The sequence below is a fragment of the Micrasema longulum genome, unplaced genomic scaffold (genome assembly GCF_059751315.1).
Source record: "Micrasema longulum isolate JH-2025_06_02 unplaced genomic scaffold, ASM5975131v1 h1tg002135l, whole genome shotgun sequence".
Classification (NCBI taxonomy): domain Eukaryota; kingdom Metazoa; phylum Arthropoda; class Insecta; order Trichoptera; family Brachycentridae; genus Micrasema; species Micrasema longulum.
Window position 1 is genome coordinate 245,263 of NW_028279300.1, and position 22,146 is coordinate 267,408.

The 22,146-nt window shown below is 33.5% G+C and overlaps 2 protein-coding genes across 3 annotated transcripts; both read left to right on the plus strand.

Moving 5' to 3' along the window:
- The first annotated feature begins 1,120 nt into the window (after positions 1 to 1,120).
- Positions 1,121 to 5,923, plus strand: stnA (stoned A). Of its 2 annotated transcripts, XM_088239324.1 has the most exons (3): positions 1,121 to 1,714; positions 2,331 to 3,831; positions 4,228 to 5,923. In XM_088239324.1, exons 2-3 carry the CDS (start codon positions 2,358 to 2,360, stop codon positions 5,004 to 5,006), a joined length of 2,253 nt encoding a protein of 750 aa, XP_088095450.1. In that variant the 5' UTR covers positions 1,121 to 1,714; positions 2,331 to 2,357; the 3' UTR covers positions 5,007 to 5,923. The 2 variants fall into 2 exon arrangements, with proteins under 2 accessions (XP_088095450.1, XP_088095449.1); XM_088239323.1 differs by having other exon boundaries at positions 2,331 to 5,006.
- LOC148272973 (uncharacterized) lies at positions 4,504 to 18,847 on the plus strand (the record flags this gene model as incomplete). The annotated part of the gene is made up of 3 exons (XM_088239321.1): positions 4,504 to 6,971; positions 10,738 to 10,915; positions 18,672 to 18,847. Coding segments are annotated over exons 1-3 (2,284 nt in total), but the record flags the coding sequence as incomplete, so codon positions are not given.
- Positions 18,848 to 22,146: the final 3,299 nt, after the last annotated feature.

Below are 22,146 nucleotides of genomic sequence, written 5' to 3' on the forward strand. Positions count from 1 at the left end.
GTGCCAATGTCTAGCAAAGATTTTACTTCATTGCCTTTTCTTTGAGGAACAATCCAAGCTGTTTTTAAAGTGGTTGACTGTAGTGAAATGGACGATTATGATAGGCGAGTTATTTGAGTCTGAAAACACTCTTGATGGAGAGGATCTGATTCTTGAGTTTGACGTGGAATTGGGGACGACAGAAACGATCTTTTGCAGGGTGCAACAATGGTCATTTAGAATCTTTTAGAAACTTTTTCAAATTTTCTGTCTTGTTTCGTTATTTAACGAAATTGGTCTCAATGCTTTTATTAGGAAGGAAATCATTTTTTTATCTGAATTACCTTCTGTCAGATGGTTGTTTTTTATGCAGAAACAACTGAAACTTTAAAAACTCGGAAGTCAAATTTAGAATAGTTTTTATTGTTTCCTCTTTACATAAGTACAACTTTTTTTCTCTTTTCGGGAGAGCACTGCTAAACAAAAATTCACAAGTAAATTTAAGAATTGATTTACAAATGTACCTATTTAAATTGTACCTAATATAGTTTATTTATATTTATTGTTTTGCTCAAAGTTCTATGTTGGTATAATACATCTTATCTACAAATGATTTTATTTGAGTTAATGTTGTTATTGTTTTGTGAGTGTGGAGTGTGGTGCGTGATATATGGAGTGTTGTGTGTGGAATGTGGTGTATATGTTATGAGAGTAAAAAAAGGATAAATATCACCAATGCCAATGAGATTCAGCTTCCGTTTGTAGCGGAGAGCTGTGTCGTTGAACAAGCCCAAATCGTACTTCTTATATATTGAAAAAATAGTGATTAATTTTTCTAATGGAGAATAATCTGCTCCGGTGTTGAAAAAATAATTACATATTAAAATATAGCCTAAAAATATAAAACACTCGCTATGTGAAATTGTGAAGTTGAATTATAAAATTTATTTTTTAAAGCTTTCCAAAAATACAACGATTAAAAATAAACAGTCCTGCAAATCTTCTATTTTAAAGAAGAGAATGCATTAAAAATATGTGATATTCCGTTCAGTTTAAATTTTTACTAGAGTTTATAATATAACCTGCCTATGCACAAAATAATTTAATAATATGCATTTATCAAAGGGGGAAGTGGGAGACATTAATCGTTACATTTTATTTTGATAGGCTGTGAGTAGCCCAAATATTATCGCCTGAGAATCCATTTCGTACCCTGATCGGAATTGAATTTGAATAACAACAAAATATAAGGCAATGTGCCTCAGACACGAGACAACATGGCGGTGCCGGAGTGTGATGTCACATCTGGAAGCTGTTTAGTTGCGTCATGGTGGAGTGAGAATTGGCAAGCAACAGTCGGAAAATAAGATGACCCATCTCACACACCCCACTCATCCCAGATACGACGGACGTGAACGGGGAGACTAAATCTCCCCCCTCGAATTGTCGGGTGACAAGGGCGCATGACACAAAATGGCGCCTGCGCCAAGAGAAGAATCGATATCACCTGACTCATGCGCAGTACGTTTTTAATCGGCCATAACTTCCCTTCGCGAGGCGAGGAGATCGTTGGGCGATTTCGCACTGATTCAAAGCCGACGTCAATCTTACGCAGTCGGGATTAAAAAGACTTTTTACTTACGTTGAAAATAAAGACGCTTCGTTTAGTTTCGTGAGAACTAGTGAGATTTTGTGCTACCCGATGTAGAATCGTACATAGGATGAGGCCTCGACAGTAAGTGTACTATTTTTCAATAATTTTTCGCCCTTTCACCCCCATTATTTATAAAACACTCACATTACAATTAATCCGTGTTTATTTCGCTGCAAATGTATAATACTCAACCCAAACTTCGATCGATTACGAACGTTGCAGTGGTATGTTATATTTCGTTGATTTTTCATCCTGGAAAATTCCTGACGTCATCAGCTGTGAATCGGATAAAGAAACTGAACCTACATAGACAAATCACAGAGTTTTCAAAAATTATGTAACTGTAATTGGAAATTGATAATATCATAAGAGTTTTACAGTTTTAATGGAGTTGGGAAAAATGTATTGATTGAGAAAAAATATGACAGTATTAAAGATATTTTCGAAAGTAAGTACGCGGTAAAAGAAATATATTTCATGGTCATGCTTTTGAAATATAGCACGTATATGTGTTACATATTTTTGCAGGTGCCTGTCTACAGTTAATTTGAGCGTTTTAAAAAAAAATATTTTTCCAACGTTGCTATATTCTAGTAGATACAGTTTCTACTGAGAGGCAACGCGTTGAAGTTATTTTAAGATGTGTCATTGATTTTCGTTTTTATTTTCATCCATTTTTTTTCTTTCATTGTTCCAGAAGCCTCAATGTATTGTAGACTAGATAATGCTCAAGATACCCAAAGGCCTCAAAAAAAAGAAGAAGGGAAAGAAATCAAAGAAGAAGGGGGAACAAGAACTATTTACTGAAGAAGAACTTCAAAAATATAAACAAGAACATCAAACACACCCACAACAATCAGAGGTTCAACAAGATAGTGATCAAGAGCAGTCGGAAAAACCTAAATCTGAGAACGATGAGTGGTCCAAATTTAATGCCCTCACGACTGGTGTAGATTCAATCCTCAAAAAAACACAGGGAGATTTAGATCGAATCAAGTCTACTTCTTTCTTCCAACGCGTTCCTGCTGGACCTAAATCGGTAGATCGGTGCGGGAAAGATTTACCTCTTCAACGCGATGCACAAAAAGACGGCCAAAGGTGGATAGGATTCGAAGAAAACAAGAACAACGAGAACGGTGAACAAGCACATCCTCACCCAGAAACCGCAAAAGCTGTTGAATCATCTCCAGTTCCTTCAGAGTTCCCAGTTTCCGAAAGCGAATCCGAAGAAGACGAGTTTGATGATATTTTTGATACATCTTACGTCGAAGCTGTAGAAAAAGGTGAAGTTAAACTTGCGTATATTCCCGATTCACCCGAAGAAGATTTGAACGAAGGACCTGATCCGTTTGATACTTCGTACGCCGAAAAAATTATAAGAGGACCGGAAGTTTCTAAAAAAGGAAAGAAGCTTGTTAATATTGGTGTAGCTGTAGAAGTTTTAACAGGTCGTTTAGATTCTGTAAACCCTTCTGTTGCCGCAGTTAAAAAAGCTAAGCGACGCATACCACAAGATTTACTCTTGGAAAGCGCCAATAATGACGATGTTGTTGAAGTACTAGAAGAAGAACCACTAAAAGAAAAAAGTCTTTTAGACGATGATTCTGAAAATTTTGAAGACGTTCCGGTTGATCTAAGTATCTCATTACACACCCAATTTATAAAAAACACAAGTGAAAATTATAAAAATCCAGACACTCAAAATAAAGATATTCTTAATGCGTTTGATACTATTAAAAAAAGTGATGATGAGGATGATGAATTTGCAAAACTAGCATCTGAATCTTTAGGCAAACCAGTTTTTGAAGCTTCTCAAGCTCCAATAATTCCTGCTGAGCCTTTTAGTGAAGTTACTTCTTGGGCAGCATTTGAAGATTCAAAGTCAAAACCATCCCGCCCTCCACCTCCAAGACCAATAACTGGGCCTCAATCTAAATCAAATACTGATTTTCCTGTGAGTCCAATATCTATAGATGACGATTTTGATGGCCCGGATCCATTTGATACAACATTTGCTGAAAATATTTTACCCGGAAAAGCTGAATTGAAAAATTTAGAAGAAGAGTTATTAAATTATAATAACACAGATCTTACCAAAAGTGACAGCAATTTTGATTTTAATCCCCGAGAAGGTGAACGTGCATATATCAATAACCGAAGGAAGTCTTCCGTTCATATTCATATCACCGATCCCACAGGTATTCGTGAGTCTATTTCAGATTTTGATAATGGTGATGTAGAAAAATTTGAAACTCTTAAACCAGTGCACCGTGATTTATTAGGAGGCAGTAGCACCGATCTTTCTCAGCTTGCCGATTCACCTATAGCACCAGCTTTAGCAGAGAAGGATGTACTAGAATATTCTGATCCATTCGACACATCCATAGTTAATTTAATTACTGCACCTGGTAAAACTGAATTGAAATTCATTGAAAATGAACTTTTAGGTGAATCTGATATCAAACGATCGTTAAGTGATCCAGATTTTGATCCTCGAGCGGAAGAGATTGAAGAAAAGTATAAAAATAGCCCGAGAAAAGCATCAAGACCTGAAAATTTGCTAGTTAATAAAACTGTTTTATTTAAAATTCCAGCTGAAGGTGCTGATTTACTAGACACAGACAAAGGAAATAAAAAGAAACCCGTTACACCATACTATGCAAGGGAAGCATCTGTAACAGATGAAGATGTCGACACTTTAGAGGATACATTTGACGTCTATTCTGGTCCTTCTGCTACTTTATTTTCAAGGCCAAATCAATCCATTTTAAAAAAAGGATCCGATACAAATCAACTTGTTCGAAGCACTTCCGATCAAGATTTAAATTCTGAAGACGATAACTACAACGATAAATCATTTTCCCAATTACGTCGACATTCAGATTTCCCAGTAAATTTTACGAAAACTTTAGATTTTGCTAATCTCGGAAAAAAAACACAAGGCAAAGGTACTGACTTTTTGGCAATAAGTGAAGAAGAATCAGTTGATACGAAAGTTTTAACGCCATATCAAGAAAGTAGAGAAAGTATCGATTTGGAAACTGATCCATTTGATACATCGATTGTTAGTAATATTTTACTTCCTGGAAAAACTGAATTAAAAGTATTAGAGAGCGAACTTTTATCTAAAGATCACTTAAACGATCCCGATTTTGATCCGCGATCTGGCGAAAAGAAAGAAATCGACTTGCTAGCTCCATCTGACGACGCCTTTCAAGTCAAAGCTCTTACACCTGAAATACCAGATCCAGTTACTGGTTTTCTTATTGGGACGGAAGAAGATGATATAGATCCATTTGATACATCCATTGCAGAAAACCTTGTGCCGGGAAAAACTGAGCTTAAACTTTTAGAGTCCGAGCTTATTAATTAAATTTTAACATAATCTAAATATTTTTATCTTTTAAAATGGCAGGCAATCCATTTTTAGCCATGAGTGAAGAGTTCAGCTCTGCTCCTCAAAGCGAAGCTCTTAATCCATTTTTAACTGGAGACTTCGGTGGTGGAGACTCCATGACAGAAAATCCTTTTGGTGCTAGTAATCCATTCTCTGATTTCGGTGCTACTGATTTTAGTGTAAATGCTACTGTCACTACCGCAGTTGACTTTTTTGGAGTATCTGAGCCAGTAACAACAACTACTGCAAATTTTTTTTCAACAACAATTCACGATGCATATGATCACTCAGGTCCGGAACCATTATTTTCTACAGCCACAGTCAACACTTCTACAAATTTCTTCGATACAACAATACAAGAACAACCACTTATAATACCATCAACTGTTCCTAATGCTGTACAGAAACCAACTGATTTAGGTTTGACATTAACAAATACAACAGCAGGAAACGAGGATATCTCTCATGTTTACTCCAGCGATGATGAATCAAAACCAAAAAGACCTCCTCCACCATCTCGACCCATCGCACCAGAAACTAAAGATCTTATCTTATCAGTAACTGGTCATATGGATTACACCAGTTCACATTTATTAGACAGAATTCCTCCAACAAGAACACCAAGTCCAGTTTCTATGAGAGATTTACATTCTCCAAGTCCTACTCCAGATCACGGATTTGGAGATTTTCTGGGAGATACTGAAGACATCAGACAAGGAAACGAAGGGAGTCATACTCAAGAAATGAATCTTTTCGAAATTGATGATGTAATAACTCAAGTTTCTTGCACTCCGCAGCGTAACAGCAGTCCAGGAACTGAAGTTGAAATGATGGCATCTGTAAATAAATCACCAGTTAGTACGGTTATGTCCAGTCGAGACACGTCACCTAAAGATGAAAATCAAAGTTTAAATAATCCATGTAAACCTCCACCGCCAAGACCTGGTCCTCCAGTAAGACCTTCTCCACCATCCAGGCCAGTTCGACCACAACCACCACCCCCGCCACAAAAACCACCTCCTCCAAATGTAATCCCTCAAAGGCCACCGCCAATAGTTCCGATTTCGAACGTGAGTTCTGTCAATCCTCCGATAGTTTCACAAAGTAATGAATTTAACTTCTTCGACGCTCCACCCGTTTCAACCGCACCGACTAAGTCCACAAAAGAAGATATATTGAGTCTATATGCTCCAAAAAAGACGGAGGAGCCTGTAAAACAAATAGACTTTCTGTCAGATGACTTACCTGAAATGCCCATTCAATCAGAACAACTTTCTACCAAATTAGAAACTGAAGCACCGGTTGAAGTGCCCACCACGGAATTTGATAAACCACAGCCAATGGATATAACACCGAATTCTGAAGATAATCCTACTGGTGATAAATTAGAAAATGTATCAAATATTGCCGTCGAAGAAACGCATCAACCCCCGAGTGACTTTAATTCAAGTATTCCGGAGACGGTTCCAGTTACGCGAACAAGCATAGATTCATCATTTTATTCCCAACCAGTTGATACAAGTAATCAGTCAACTTTCAGTGTAGAACCCATGGTCACAGAGACACAAACTTCATTTATTCCACAGTCGCCATTCCAGGAAGAACAGGAGACTCAAATGAATTACGGCGCACCAGAATGCAACCCCTTCAGCGTTCAAGAGACTGGGATCACTAATGATGCATTTAGCGAATCGGGCAGTCAGCCTTCTAATATATTTGGGGTTGAACCTTCATCAAGTCAGAATGTTGGGTTTGCGTCAATATTTGGCGGAGAGCCTCAAGTAAATGAATCGCCGTTCGCATCAGAACCAGTGGTGAAGGGAGACAGCTTTCTGTCAGGACCAGATGATGCTTTTGACGCATTCTCAGCCAAGTTTGACTCCACTGCCAACGCTGAAGCGGGATTCGATGCATTTGGAGGATCAGCAGCTCCTGATGATGGTAAGTGAGAAATTAATTTGAATTGTTTAAAATACATTCCATTTCTGTTTTCTGTGCAACTAAATTTGACCATCTGCATTGGAATGTCTTTTTAGGCACGATATTTATAAGATAAAGTTAACCTAATATTTTATATTATGTAACCATAAACTACAAGGACCATTGCATAATTTTGAAAGGAATCATACATATTTTTTGATTGAATTTTCGGTTGCTACCTTAATGATAGTTGTCTAAAAATAGCGTCGCTTCGGATAAGTTTTACCTCAGATTTTTCCAAACAATAGCCAATCTAGTCTACTAAGCAACGTCTTAATAAGTTGCCGGAAATTCACAAAGTTTTAACCCTTTCATACCCGAATTAATTATTTATAAATATTTAAAAACATGCATATTTTAAACGCCCCAGCGTGCTTTTACATATTAAAATGTTGTTTAATTATTTTTTACTTAACGGTTTACTTAACAAAAAAAAAATTTTGGTAAGTAAACCGGATATCTTTCACAACTCTCTTATCATTGGTTGATTCATATGAACTAGTGACGACGTTCAAAGTCGTTTGTTTTTAGTAAATATTTTTTATTGTTTTTTCATACATATTCAAAAAAACTTCGGCGAACAATTTAATGCTTTAATTTTTACCGAACGCAAAAATTGTATCAAATTCCCAGTAGAACTGAATTTTCATTGTAATTTAATATATATAAAAAAAAGACGAGTGATACTTTAATCCACAAATTTATAATTAAATAACCCAAAAAAAAAATGATAATGATCCTTAGGATAAAAATAACTTTATTTAATTTACTTTCATATAATTTTGAATTATCTATCCTTACCTCTGTTTTGTATAAATACATTGAACTCCTTAATAAAGATACCAGTTTCGAAGATGTCCCGAAAGCGATAAACCCGGTCACTGGATAATCCAAATTTGTGGATTAAAGTATCACTCGTCTATTATTTCTGTAATAAAAGTGTCTAACATGTTTGCTTATAAATTCATTTGACATAATTGTACACTGGTTTGCAAACAGAACTAATTGTATTATTTACTATAATAAAAGCCGATTTTTGGCACTAAACTGAACTAAATAGGGACAAGCCAATGGTAAGTGTGTAAAAGAACCACTGCTCTGGTCCAATAATCCAGAGAGAAAATAGGAGAATACTTTTGTATGCATTGGAGGAAAGTCCGACTGCGTTTCCTCTTGAACATTCATCTTTTATTTATATAATAAATCATAATATATACTTTTAATCCTCTATGGTCCTGCCGGTAAAACAACTTTGTGACTACAAATTGATAGGAGATTACTTTGTTGATCCGGAATAGAAAAAAAGAGTTTCCCACACTCATTTTACTAGATTAAAAACTAAGGGTTCCCTGGTCATTCCTCGAACTACAAATTACTTCAGAAAGCGAACGTTTTATTGCATTATTCCAAGGTTGTTTAATGGTCTCCCGCAAACCATCAATAACACGCAAGATCTCCAAATGAATAAAAAAAAAACGAAGAAATATATTATACTTTGTAGTCAGTTTTAAAAAATAATAAATTTTTTATTTATTATTATTTTTTTTATTTATTTAATGCACAAAATACACAATTTTACATAGCCACAATTATATGTTTTTTTATGTCCCGACTTGTTAGAAAATTCCGTGTTAAGTCGGGACTCTTCGATATATAAATCAAAAATCAAAAATAGTTATTTACATATTAAAACAATAAACAGGTAATCAAAAAAATATGCAAAATAATCAAAACAATATACAAAATAATAATAGAAAAATAAAAATAAAAAAAAATTATAATACATGTCGAAAATTGAATCAAAAGTTATATAATAATACGTAGGACAGTGATGACATACACATATACGATATACGTATATGGATAATAATGAAAACAGCAGCGATGTTATGCATTTATTCCCGAAGCAATCTCATACAGTGGTCTCTACCCCTCGATACAATCCAGTTATGGATCTTCATCTTAAATATGGACGTTGTTTTGGAGAACTTAATATGTTCATCCAAGACGTTGAACACTCTTGGAGCTATATATGAAAAGTGTCTCCGAGCAAACATCGTACGCGTTCTCGGTATTAAGTAGTTTAGGTTACGCGAAAGCCTCGTACGGGCATTCTGTTGGGACCTCTTTCCGTAGTCGCCTGACCAGAAAACTGTCAATACATTCTTGATATAGATTTGACGAAAATCAAGAACTTTTAACAATTGAAATAATGGTTCAGATGGGTAGGTCAGAGTAAACATATATAATATAAAAGTGTATAAAATAATTCTGTCCTAAAAATTGTGTCTCACCGAAAAGACTTTAGGCTTAGTGGGTAACTTATTTATTTATTTTATTTTATAAATTTATTCCATAAAATAAGTATACATATTTAATAACAGTGAATCTACAGGGAACTATTCGTATACAAAAGAAAAAAATAAAGTTTTGTGTGAAATAAATAAATAATAAATGACAGTTTACGAGCCCTGTAAATGCCTAGACTTGTATTATTTAATTTACCGAATCATGCAGTCAACAATGATTAAATTATAACTTAGAGCAGAATCGGGTTGTGGTCCCGTGGCTAGTGTTGCGGACTCACGGATCAGAGATCCGAGGTTCGAACCCTTCTCTACCCCAACTTGATTCCCATTTTCTAATAGTGAGTTATAACTCGTTGGAAATTGCCGCAAAAATATAAATATTTGGGTTAATAATAGGAACGCAAATGTTTTCTTCTTCCGTTTAAAAAAAAAAGAAAAATATTACATTACCTTCTATAAAATGTTCTTCACCCCTGTTGTAATATATTGATAATGACGATCTATTGAAACACCATTTTTAATTCGGGATCCACGCCGTTTGTTTTGTGGGCTTCTCAACAAAGCAATTATTGAAACCATCAAGTAATGTTACATTTAATTTAAACCCATCCTACATTCAGGCGTCTATAAATAAGGCTTACAAAAATCTGGGCTTTATTATACGCAACACTTAACCATTCAAAACAACCGCATCCCTCAAAATCTTATATAATGCATACGTTCGCAGCCATCTTGAGTTTGCATCTGTTGTTTAGAATCCTCGATATACAATTTATATATCACAACTAGATAAACTACATAATAGATTCCTTAAACTTCTGGATCGTAAATCTCTTACATATTTTGACTCGTATGAAGACTCTTCTTCCTTTCATAGTTTAACTTCCCTTACTAAACGTAGAAGCATTTCTGATCTGTCTTTCCTCTTCAAAATTTTAAACAATTTTATCGATAGTCCATATCTCTTAGAGCGTATTTCAATCAATTGTCCCGTAAAGTTAACACGACAAGTTAATTTTTTTTATAATTCATTACCCAAAAAAAATATGTTCAAAACTCGTAGCTGCTCCAAATTTAATTTACTTTGTCCCCATTTAGATATTTTTAATACAAAATTTTGTGACTTCAAAAAAAAACTTTTTGAAACACTGTCAAATGTAACATTTGGCAGTGTGTAATAAGTTTATGTTCCTTTAATTATGTTTATTTTATTATAATATCAAAATTTTGAATTGGTCAACTATATTATAAAAATCCCTCTCCTCCACTCCTCCACTCTATTTCCTCATCCCTTAACCTTCTTACAAGCTCTTTTTTTTCTCATGTCTTTTATAATATAATACTTAATGAATAAATAAAAATAAATAAAAACGCACTTTGAAACTACAAGAAACTAAATAATATTCTTATTTATATAGCATGGGGTAACTCAGCGGCAGGTTTCTCCTCAACAGTGGACGGATTCGACGCTGACGACAGTTTCGACGCCTTCCTCACCCTGAGTCAACCCCCTCCTGTACCCACCGGCACCCCCGCCCCCTTCGGAAAAGGAGACTCCCAAGAATCAGAAGAAGGAAACTTCAATGTCTTTATCAAGTCAGTAGAAATATATATGTTTATTCTTTTTGTTTATTTATTTTATTTTATTTGGGATTTTTACAGCGATGATATAAAAAAATAAGTAGAAATATTTTAACAACTAGCGGACCCGTCAGACGTTGTCCTGCCCAAACGTTGCGCGTTAGCTTGCCTGCTATAAGCTTGAAAACATATTATTATTTGATAAGTAGGTACCTAGGTACTTGTTTGTGATTAAATTCCAAAACTAAAAATGGTTAATATTAAATTTAAGAAGGTACTTGTTTATGGTTAAATTCCAAAACATAAATATTTTTTCAAATATGTCATTCTTTTTGCAAACGTCAAACTTCGGTCTTCTCACCTTCTCAGGGGTGTACTTATCTAGGGATATGATTTTTTTTAATGTATTGAATTTAATATTTTTTTAGAGTTACCAAAAATCCAGTAAAAATAAATAAATGGGTAGAAATTTTAACAAATTCAAGGATAGAATCTGATTGAGATTCACAAAAAACAAATGCTGTTTGTAAACATTCCAAAACAAACTTTTTTATAGACAAAATAACAACATCTTTCCATTTTTTTGTAAATGCATTCTCCTCGAATGCAACCCTAGTAGATCTATAAATAACATTTTTAGGCTCCTTACTTCTCTTTTACATATTAGATTGAAGATTTTAATATCTACGAACACGCACAGCGCAAAGATCTATATTTCTCTGAAAACCGCACGTAAATCGGTTAAGCCGTTTAGAAAGAATTCGGTGACATCACACGTACAGAGGAAATAATTCTTTGTATATATAAATATACAAAGATACGAGAGCCAACTAAAAAAAATCCACTGTGAATCTCATAATACATAATATATAAGAAAAGAGTTTACGATGACGTTTGTATTCATGGGTGTGTATGTGAATATGTGTATGTGTCGAATGAATGAGGGAGGGTTTGTATGGGCGTGTGTGAATGAATGAGGGAGAGGGTGCGTGTGTGGGTGCGTAAGTATAAAAAATAATAATTTAAAACTTGTATTTATATTGAAAAAGGTACTGGAAAAAGCTTGTTAAGAAGTTTGATTTTAAAAAAATAAAATTATACCTACTTTCGAAACCTTTTTGAAAATATTTTAGGCAAGAAATGTTGTAATTGTATTTTTTAAAAGTATGGTAAATTTATTCGGCAAAAATAGCATTTTATTTGAAAATTAAATTGATACACACTGAATTAATGATGTGCAACGAGTCCCATACAATGCGGTAGGTAACCACAAAATGCAGTGAACACGATGTAATGTTAACAAAAAATCAAGGTAGGTACTTACATACATGCTATGTCCAAATTTTTGTAGACAAGGACTGGATTCAACTTCCAGGGGAGCTGTTAATATTAACATATTACAAAAGAGATGAAGAACATTTTAGAGTAGGTAATGTAGAAGTCTAGGCATCTACAGGGATACCTGTCATTAGCAGGTTTAAGTTGACACTTTACACAATGTGAAACATTCACCATTCTGCCCATATTTGAACATCTACATTCCTTCCATTCTTTCATCTGTTGATGTTTGTGAAGTAAAAGATCTGAAACCTTTTTTGAAACGAGTTTGTCCAAATTTTTGAAGAAGTAGAATTTTTTTAAAATTCAGGCGTTGCCTAGTACGTAGGAGAAGTAATTCAATTATATGAATCTCACCCGCATAAATAAAGGTTTCAACTCTTTTACTTCACAAACATTCACAGGTGAGAGAGTTGAAGGAATATAGATGTTCAAATATGGGCAGAATAATGAACGTTACAGTGTGTAAAGTGGTCACTTTAACCAGCCAATGACAGGTAGTATGCCCTGTAAATGCCAAGATATCCATATTACCTTCTCTAAATTGTTCTTCATCTCTTTTTTAATCTGTTAAAACATAAATTGTTTCATTAACTGTTTATTGCGGACGTTTTTATATACATTTTTAAACCTTCCTACGGTATTTTGTGTATATAAATCCCCCAAGCTCAATTTATCAATTTAAATTTTGTCTGGCTTCTGCTTGGTAATCGTTTAACTCTTTGACTGTCTATTTATAGTGAATTCGTTTTTACTCTCTCGTCCGGGGTTTTACATTATTTTAAAGAAAGAATCCATTTTAAAATAACACCCCTCGTTACGTTTTTTCCCCTATTACGTGCTTGTTACTATTTGCTACCACGAATTCTTGGAATTTGTCACATTGCGATGATATTAAAATTACTTGACCTTTACTGAAGGTCAAATATGATTTAATTCTGTCTGTTACAAAATGAATAAGCATTAACACCACGACGAGAACTTTGGATGGTTGTAAAATACATTACCAACTTTATAAATGTAACAGAGTTTATTTTTGTATAATTTAGTCGTCTATTTTTATATTTTATTTGAATTTCTTGATCATTTTAATTCCTTTTATTCCTATAGTATTTTTTTTCGTTTACACACCTTGTTTCGCTCTTTTTTTACATTCATTATACAGATACATTTTATTATTCAGTAACCGCATTATTCACTGTCAACAGATTTAACCATGCTTCCTTCTTTTCTTGATTGAGTTGACAGAGATAAATTATGAAAGGTTTTATCAGAGTATCGATTGAACGGTGATCTGACACGGGTTATTGCTTTCCTGTATAAGGACAACACAGCATGTGTAAGGGTAAATGAATCACACACATCGTGGTTTTACATTTCTAAACCAGTCAAACAGGGATGCGCGATGTCAAAGAACTGGAAGATTTAAGAATGGCCGCAGTTTTGGGTGATTTAACTGTCAATGGTATTTTAAATGCTGATGATGCCGTGCTTCTTGCTAGCAACAATGATGACTTGCAATTCTTGGTAATAAAAGTCTACAAAGTAAGCAAGGGATGCATTTTGCTGATGAGTCGATAAATCGAATGTGATGGTTTTTGAAAAAAATAAAAGTATGACTAAAATGTAAAATTACTGTGAATGTGGTTGAGTTATACTGAAGCAGGTAGAGGAATTTGTATGCCTGGGAAGTATGTTTGTTAGATCAGGCAAGAGTCAAGTGTAATTGATAAAATTAAGAAAAAGTCTCTGAGATGGTTTGGTCATGAAGAACGAATGGATGACATAAGAACGGTAAAACAGGTTTATATGGCGAGAGTTATTAATGGTAACGTGGGACGAGAATTACTTAAAAAACGTGGCATGATCAGATAAACCAAAATCTTATGTCTGGTCATGTCGAAAGCAGGCAGAACTAAAAGGCAAGTATGAATGAGAAAGACGCTAAGAATGTATGCCAGGATAGACATGTGTTGCGGTCCATCCTCTCTTCCAACCCCACGAGGAAATGGCGTGATGGTAGTAGTAGAAAATAAAAAGGTTTTTCAAAGTTAAGTAATAGTAAAAATTATATGTGAAAATATATTATAATTTCAATTAAAACAGAAGTGAAATCAGATAGTTTAATAAATTATGTAATGTTAGCTTAACTCTAAAGACTATGCTTAGTATTTATCCTTCGGCAAACTCTATTTATTAAGCAAAAAACGAGATATTTTTAAATACAGATATTATAAAACATGGATATTTATATATTATCTGTATACGCCCAGAGAGTTTTTACACGACAGCTATAAAATAAAAACTGAAGAGTTTTATGATGACAAGTTAACACGTAGGTACTTATATAATAAACAACAATAAAAATAACAAATTACAACAGGGATAGAGAATACCTTAGAAAAGGGAATATGGAAGTCTACAATCATTTAGACAAATTCAAATATTGTAACAATAAGATGATTCATTATAAATGATTCATTTTTTTAAATCGTTGTTTTTTTATTTTTTTTACAAAAAATACAACTTCATTATTAAAAAACATACATAACATCAAGTCTTTGTAGATTGGTGTGATATAGTGATATGTGAAAATAGCCACAAAAGAGTTAGTCAAAATGTTCGTTTAAGCAAAAAAATTACAGTGTCTTTACAATGGCGCTATTAAAATTAACAAAATATTGTAATATAAAATAAAAAAATAACGTTAAAAAGAATATCCTGTCAGTGTTGAACTTAATGTCATATTTCGGGCTAAAATAATATCTTGATCTTTTTTGAGATGTCTGCTGTCTATTATTTACTTTTTAACCAGCTGTTTAGTTGAAAGCGTAAGATAAGCGTATTTTCTGAGAAATACATGTTTATTTTATAATAATTATAAAATTCGCTCGAAAAAGCGCATATTAAATAATATAAAACCAATATAACTTTATTTATTCAACTGATTGATGCCGCTTGTTATAATTAAATATTTGCGTAATTTTTAACTGAAAATCTGAGGTAGGTACGAATTTACATTGAAACATTAACTTCGTTGCCAAAGTAAAGAGAAATTGGAAGTTATTGCAACAGAGAGGGAAAACATTTTTGAGAAGGGAATTTTACAGGGCTTATGAACTGTCATTACCTCGGCCCCGATTACAATAGGAAGTTAATAGAGTTATCTTCGAATGTCTATAAAGAAAAACCGATATTTGTGTACAAAAATGAGTATATTTGCATGAACATTTAAAGTATCTTCGTCTGTAACCTATAATTGAACATGTTAAGAAGAAAAAAATGTATCCATATTCTGCTTTTCATACAGAAAACTTAAATTTTACTTTGCAGATAAAATTGAAGATAAATGTAAACTTTCCACTGTAAGCCCTGGTGTAAGTGGCCACTTTACACAGTGTGTAACATTCACCAGTCTGCCTATGTTTGAACATCTACACTTCCTCAACTTTTTTACCTGTTGCCTTATCTGAATGATCTTTAATATTGCTATATTTTGATTTTTATTTTACACGGCTTACAGCCTTTTATTGGACACAGTAATACAAATTTATTAATGCATTTAACATTGGTACATGTGATGTAAAACCAATAAATTACATTAAATAAACCAAATACAATTGGAGAACAAATTAAAATAGAAAATAAAAATAAAATTCAATGAGTAAAATCAAGCTTTGTCTACAAACATTTGACATACTTTAATGAACTGTTTTTTAAATTTGTATTATGTTTAAGTAATTAACGGACTAGAAAACGCAATTATTACAGTGGTGAATCAGAACACCCTAACTTGAAAAAATCAGACAATTTTTTTAATCGGCAATCGACCCGGAACCTACCGTCCGTGCGTGAGGCAAGCATCTTTTACACCACGGGGCCACTGAATTCTGATAAACAAATCAATCCGTTTCGTCGGATTCTGGATTACAGCTCTGATCACAAAACATATACAATGCGATCCAAAACGTCAGAAAAGAGGGCAACGACACACGGCATAATTATATTTTTTAAATATATTTTTTTGTACATATTGTCGGCTTTGCTGGCAAATGGACATTTCTTCCAAATAACCAATGCAATAAAAGGTGTTATTTATATAAATTCCGTTTTAAAACCTAAGCGAGAAAAAAAATAAAAATGGCAATATGTGTTCATAAATGAATTAATATTGATACTATTCTTTAATGGTAAATACAAAATAAACATAAAGGAAAAGAGGAGAGATAAAGGAATAGAATGGAAATGTTTCTTCACGCACGAATTTAACAGAGCTACTGTAGAAACATTTTTAATAGAGAATGGGAGATGATTCCACAGTCGAGCCGCATGGATGGAGGAATTGTGGATGGGAATCAAGGGGGTGCTTAGAGAAGAAGAACGAAGAGGTAAACCATGAACTGATATATATAGGAGATATAAAAACACAAAATAGCTCATTGTGCATTAGAAAATCTCCAAAACCAGGCAGCAATAATTTTAATTTTATTTATTGCAACAGAGTTGGAAAACGTTTTTGAGAAGGGAGTAAATAGGGAGGAAATCCAGCCAGTCTGTAAGCATTCGGACATATTCAAAACATTGTTGAATTATTTTAGTTGTTGAAAATGAGGCACTTTTTATTCACGTTTATATTTTAAGGAATTCAGATTTAATTTATTTAAAAACGAAGTATTGAAATACTCAGTACCCTTTCTCAGTGAAATTGGTCACAGAGAGTCTAAAGGGTTGATACACATATTCTTATTTGGATTGTAATATATGTATATTACACTTTTATTAACTTTTTTTTTTTATTAAGTTTTTGGAGATCCTCGTGACTTTTTACGCTGTTTTTACTACTAAATATATTTAATTTTTTTTAAACATATTTTTGTTAGGTTTTTTTCTTTTTACTACGTATTTTACTGGGGTTTTAAATATGTGTTTTACTTTATTTTAAACCATGTTTTTTACATTCTTTTTTCATTATATTTTCACTATGTCCATTACGTTTATTTGTTTTTTCTTTGTATTGATTACTGCTTTTTTTACTGCCTTAAAACGGGGTAATTAACCCTAGTTAGATAGTCAAAGCTACTTTAAATTAATGTTTAATTTTATGTACGAGTATATGGTCTGATTGTAAATAAATAAAAATACTTTTTTTTGCACTACAATAGACCAGGAGGCCCAATTACAGTGGTGAATTAAGAGATAGAACCCCGGGTTTGGGGAAAATCACATAAAATTTTTGTGTTCTCACCGGGAATAGAACCCGGAACCTTCCATACGCGAGTCAAGCGTCTTAATCACTATACCACGGAGGCCGCCATTTTAACGCATAATCATACGTAGTGTAGTGGCTAAGATGCTTGACTCACGCTATGAAGCCTCCTGGTTCGATTTCCGGTGAGAAGACAAAATTTAAAAGTGATTTTTGTCGAGTCTGGGTGTTTTGTGCTGTAATTTACCACTTTAATCGGGACTTGTTTCCTATTATCTTCTTCTTATTCTTCTTCAGCTTCATTATCTCCGCTGCTGAATAAAGGCCTCTTTCAAACGTCTCTATTCCTGCATATCATCCGCTTTCATCGTCCATATTTTACCGGCTATCGAAGCAATGCCATCGACCCATCTTTTCTGTGGCCTTCCAGTACTTCTTTTGTTTGACCATACTCCACTTTATTATTCTGGGTGTCCACCTGCCATCATTTTGCCTCGCCATGTGTCCTGCCTTCTGCCATTTTAATTTTGTTGCACGATCCATGATATGTATGACTCCGCTTCATCGGCTTATTTCTTCTTTCCTTATTGTGCCTTAGACATAAACATACAACGAGCATCTATCTTTCTATGGTTCGTTGGGTGCATTTTAGTTTCTGGTTACTTTTTTGTGTTACAGATATGGTTTCTAGTCCGTATGTCGTCGCCGGTAATATACACGATTATTGCGTGTTATCGTGAAAAAAAATAAAAACATTATCATAAAGAATTTTTTTATACCTGTGATTTATTAAATAAATCAAGGGGACTATTTTATTTTTAAACTTGCAAGAAGATTTCCTCTTTCTTCTCTAACTTATATGGTGTCCATGCGGTTCAACTGAGGAATCATCTCCCATTCAATACCAAAGAGGTCTCTACAGTATCTTTATTTAAATCACGTCTGAAAAAACATCTCCTTTCTCTTCCTTAATCTATCCTCCTTTCCTCTTTATATATTTTTCCCATTGAGTAATAGCATTGAAGTAAAGTAATTTATAAACAAATATTAGTATTTCTTGTATTGTATTGGTTGGTTGGAAGAAATTGTCATTTGGCAATATACCCGCCAATGTACGACAAATTATGCACGAAAAGTTCAATAAATAAATTTTAAAAAGAAAAAGGGGTATTGAGTTTATTTTACCAATGGGTTTTACATTTTACTAACTTTACCAAACCTTTTCAGACCCCGAGAGGGGGATGCCCCCTTTGACAGCAGTGCCGGGGGCGCTATTCCAGTGCTGGCGCCCCCGCCTAACCGGAGCCCCGCGCTCTCCTACACTGACACCTCGCCAAGGGTCAACCCTTTCGACAAGAGTGCCAACTTTGCAGAAGCCGCCTTTGGAGCGCATATGGACCAACGTAAGTTAATATTTATAACTTTTTAAATATAAATGTTATTTACATATATCGCATATATGTAATGCCTTCGTTTGGTAAGTTTGTTCGTTTTCTATACATCTTATTCCTTGTTCTAATGATATTAACATCTTATTTTGTTCTCGTTTTACACGAATGAACACTTTCTGTTGCTCAATCACAAATAAACGTAGTTATGCAGAAAGCAGCTAGCCATAGAAAAGTGAAACTGAGATAATAGCACCTTTGTGAAAAGAGTTAATAACCAAATCTACACAACAGTTAAAATGTTCTTGACTTTAATAAATGGTAAACATGGAATATATTAGTTTTTTTTTAATATTACAAACAAGAATTTTAATATGTATTTGACCAGTTTTAATGATTTTTAAAATTCGTTAAGATTTTTCTAGTGCTGTGGGTGTTTTCTGCAAATTGAGAAATACCGTTTTTGTAATGGACACCATTTTCAGAAGGTGATTAAAACAATTTTTTGTATGAAAGCGGTCTGGCTGTTTTAAACAGAACATAGAATTAACCTTACTGCACCCGACAACATCAATATCTATTTTTTTCAAAATTGTGGACTGGCTGCTTTCTGCATAACAACGTTCAAATAACTATCGAAGTGCTTAAAAACATGCTAAGCATTTGAGCGATCACAATGAACAATAATGAACGTGCTTAAGTTATCGCGGTCATAAGTCGACGCGTGTGTAATCTCTAAGTCAACGCTCGTGTCAGTTTGTTTTTTGTTTTTCTCGTAAATAAATACAGATCACTGGCGAAAAATCGCCGTTTACCATAAAAAATAATACAATATATTGCATTCGCAAAATAGTATGGAATATCTAATACAAAAAAGTGCAAATTAAATTACAATTACTAAGGCGACTGCTTTTCTTGACATTTGGCTTGCCAACCGCCGGCTAAATGCAAAAAATAGCATAATAAATAAATAAAAATAATTTCGGAATATTTTCCATATTTACACCGGTGAAATTCAAATATGTGATTGCGCAGCAGGATTATACGTCGTGAAACGTAAATATTTTGACATTTAATATTAGGTTTTCACGGATGTTCCATTGTGATCGCGAATACGATAAAAAACTATGGTGAACAATTGTTATCACGTCGCTTATTAGCACGTTGATAATTATTTGTAATTGAGCTACTGACTTATTCTTTTCCCCGTGTGTACACGGGTAAATAATAGTTTTAATTCGCTTACCTGGAATTCGAACCTTTAACCTGATCGTTAGGCATCAATATCAGATATTGTTCACTTATCATAAAGCATACACGAGTACTTATCTACGATATCTACATATTATTACAATATAAACTCCTAATCATGGGCGCCTTGTCGCGGAGTTGTTTACGCTACTTTCGGTTCGATTCCTAGAGTTGGAAATCAATAGTTTAAATTATAATCTAATCTTGGCTTTCAAACTATAAAGTTCACTTCAAAATAATTATCAGTCTTTACTTCAATAAGAAATATAAGCACAAACTACATTATTTAAATTTATTTCAACAGAGAGGGAAAACATTTTTGAGAAGGGAATATGGAAGTCTAGGCATTTACAGGGCTTATTACCTGTCATTGGCTGGTTTAAGTGGCCACTTTACACACGGTGTACCATTCACCATTCTGCCCATGTTTGAATATCCACATTTCCTCAACTCTTTCATCTGTTGACTTTTGTGAAGTAAAAGAGCTGAAATTTTTATCACGTGGGTGAAATTCATCCGGCTGAACCAAATTACCTACTAGGCAACGCTTGAAAACAATTTTCCAATTTTTATACTTCTTCTTTTACCAGGTAGTTAATTCAACAATTAACAAGGCCACTTAAACCAGCCAATGACAGGTCATAAGCCCTGTAAATGCCTAGACTTATATATTCCCTAATCAAAAATGTTTTCTCTCTCTGTTAAAATAAATATAAATGTGAATAACTCCCAAGGGAGGAAATCCAGCCAGTCTGCAAGTATTTGGACATACTCAAACATATATAGTTTAAATATGGAGTTCTACAAAATAAACACCAAATCAATCAATACTCAAACATTGTTGAATTAACTACCTGGCAAAAGAAGACGCATAAAAGTTGGAAAATTGTGTTCTGGTGTTGCCTAGTAGGTGATTTGGTTCAGCCGGATGAATCTCACCCGCGTAATAAAGGTTTCAGCTCTTTTACTTCACAAAAGTCAACAGATGCAAGAGTTGAGGAAAGTGGATGTTCAAACCTATTTGTTTTATTATTTGTTTTATTATATATTATACTATATTATTTATGTTTAAGCAACATGATTTCTTGGCACATATATATACTTTATATTTGTATAATAATGATTTTTAATTTCTTACATTTGATTAGCTAGGCATTTATAATTAAGTAGTTTTAGTTTTTCTTTTTTTTGTTATTGTTTTATTAGTATAGGACTACCTACGCTCTAAAGGTAAAAAATCACAATCTTAGAACAGGCTGTGCCATGTTAGATGAAGACTATCATAAACAGAGAACACTCCGTTTTCATTTTACAATAATTGGTTTTATATAGATTTCCTGTTATTAAGTATGTATATTATTTTTTTTGCAATAAACTTTTTAAAAAAACATGGGCCGAATGGTGAATGTTACACAGTGTGTAAAGTAGCCACTTAAACCAGCCAATGACAAGTCATATCCCTGTAAATGCCTAGACTTCCATATTCCCTTCTCAAAAGTGTTTTCCCTCTCCGTTGAAATAAATTTTAATACGAATTACTAGTATATTAATCCACCCTAATTTTACCGAGTTTTAATCATGTTTCAACACAGTCAAATAATTAGGTAAATATTATGTAATCTAAATTGTAACTAATTAGATTTGAAATATTTGTAAACAAGTTACAATGTTTACGCAACGCGGATCGGAATTTCGGTGAAATAATTGATAAACACATTAAGAATCAGTTTTGAGTATATTAACATTCCAACACAATATTGTCACTATTATCGCTCAACTTTTGAGTCAATTAACAAAGAATTTCTGGATTTCGATACTGTAGCAGTTCAAATAAATCGGTAAGCGATGAAAGAATCGAACATATTTTGATTACGTCTAAATAATAGTGTATATTGTACATACGTAGTACTGGATTGAGACCTTAAGGGGAAACTCTCTAAATACCATGTATTTTTTATTTTATTTATTTATTTAAACGCCTTGTAGGCTTTTTTTTACACTAAACATAAATGATAAAACAGTATTAAAAAATAAAGCATAATTACGTATCAACGAAATACATA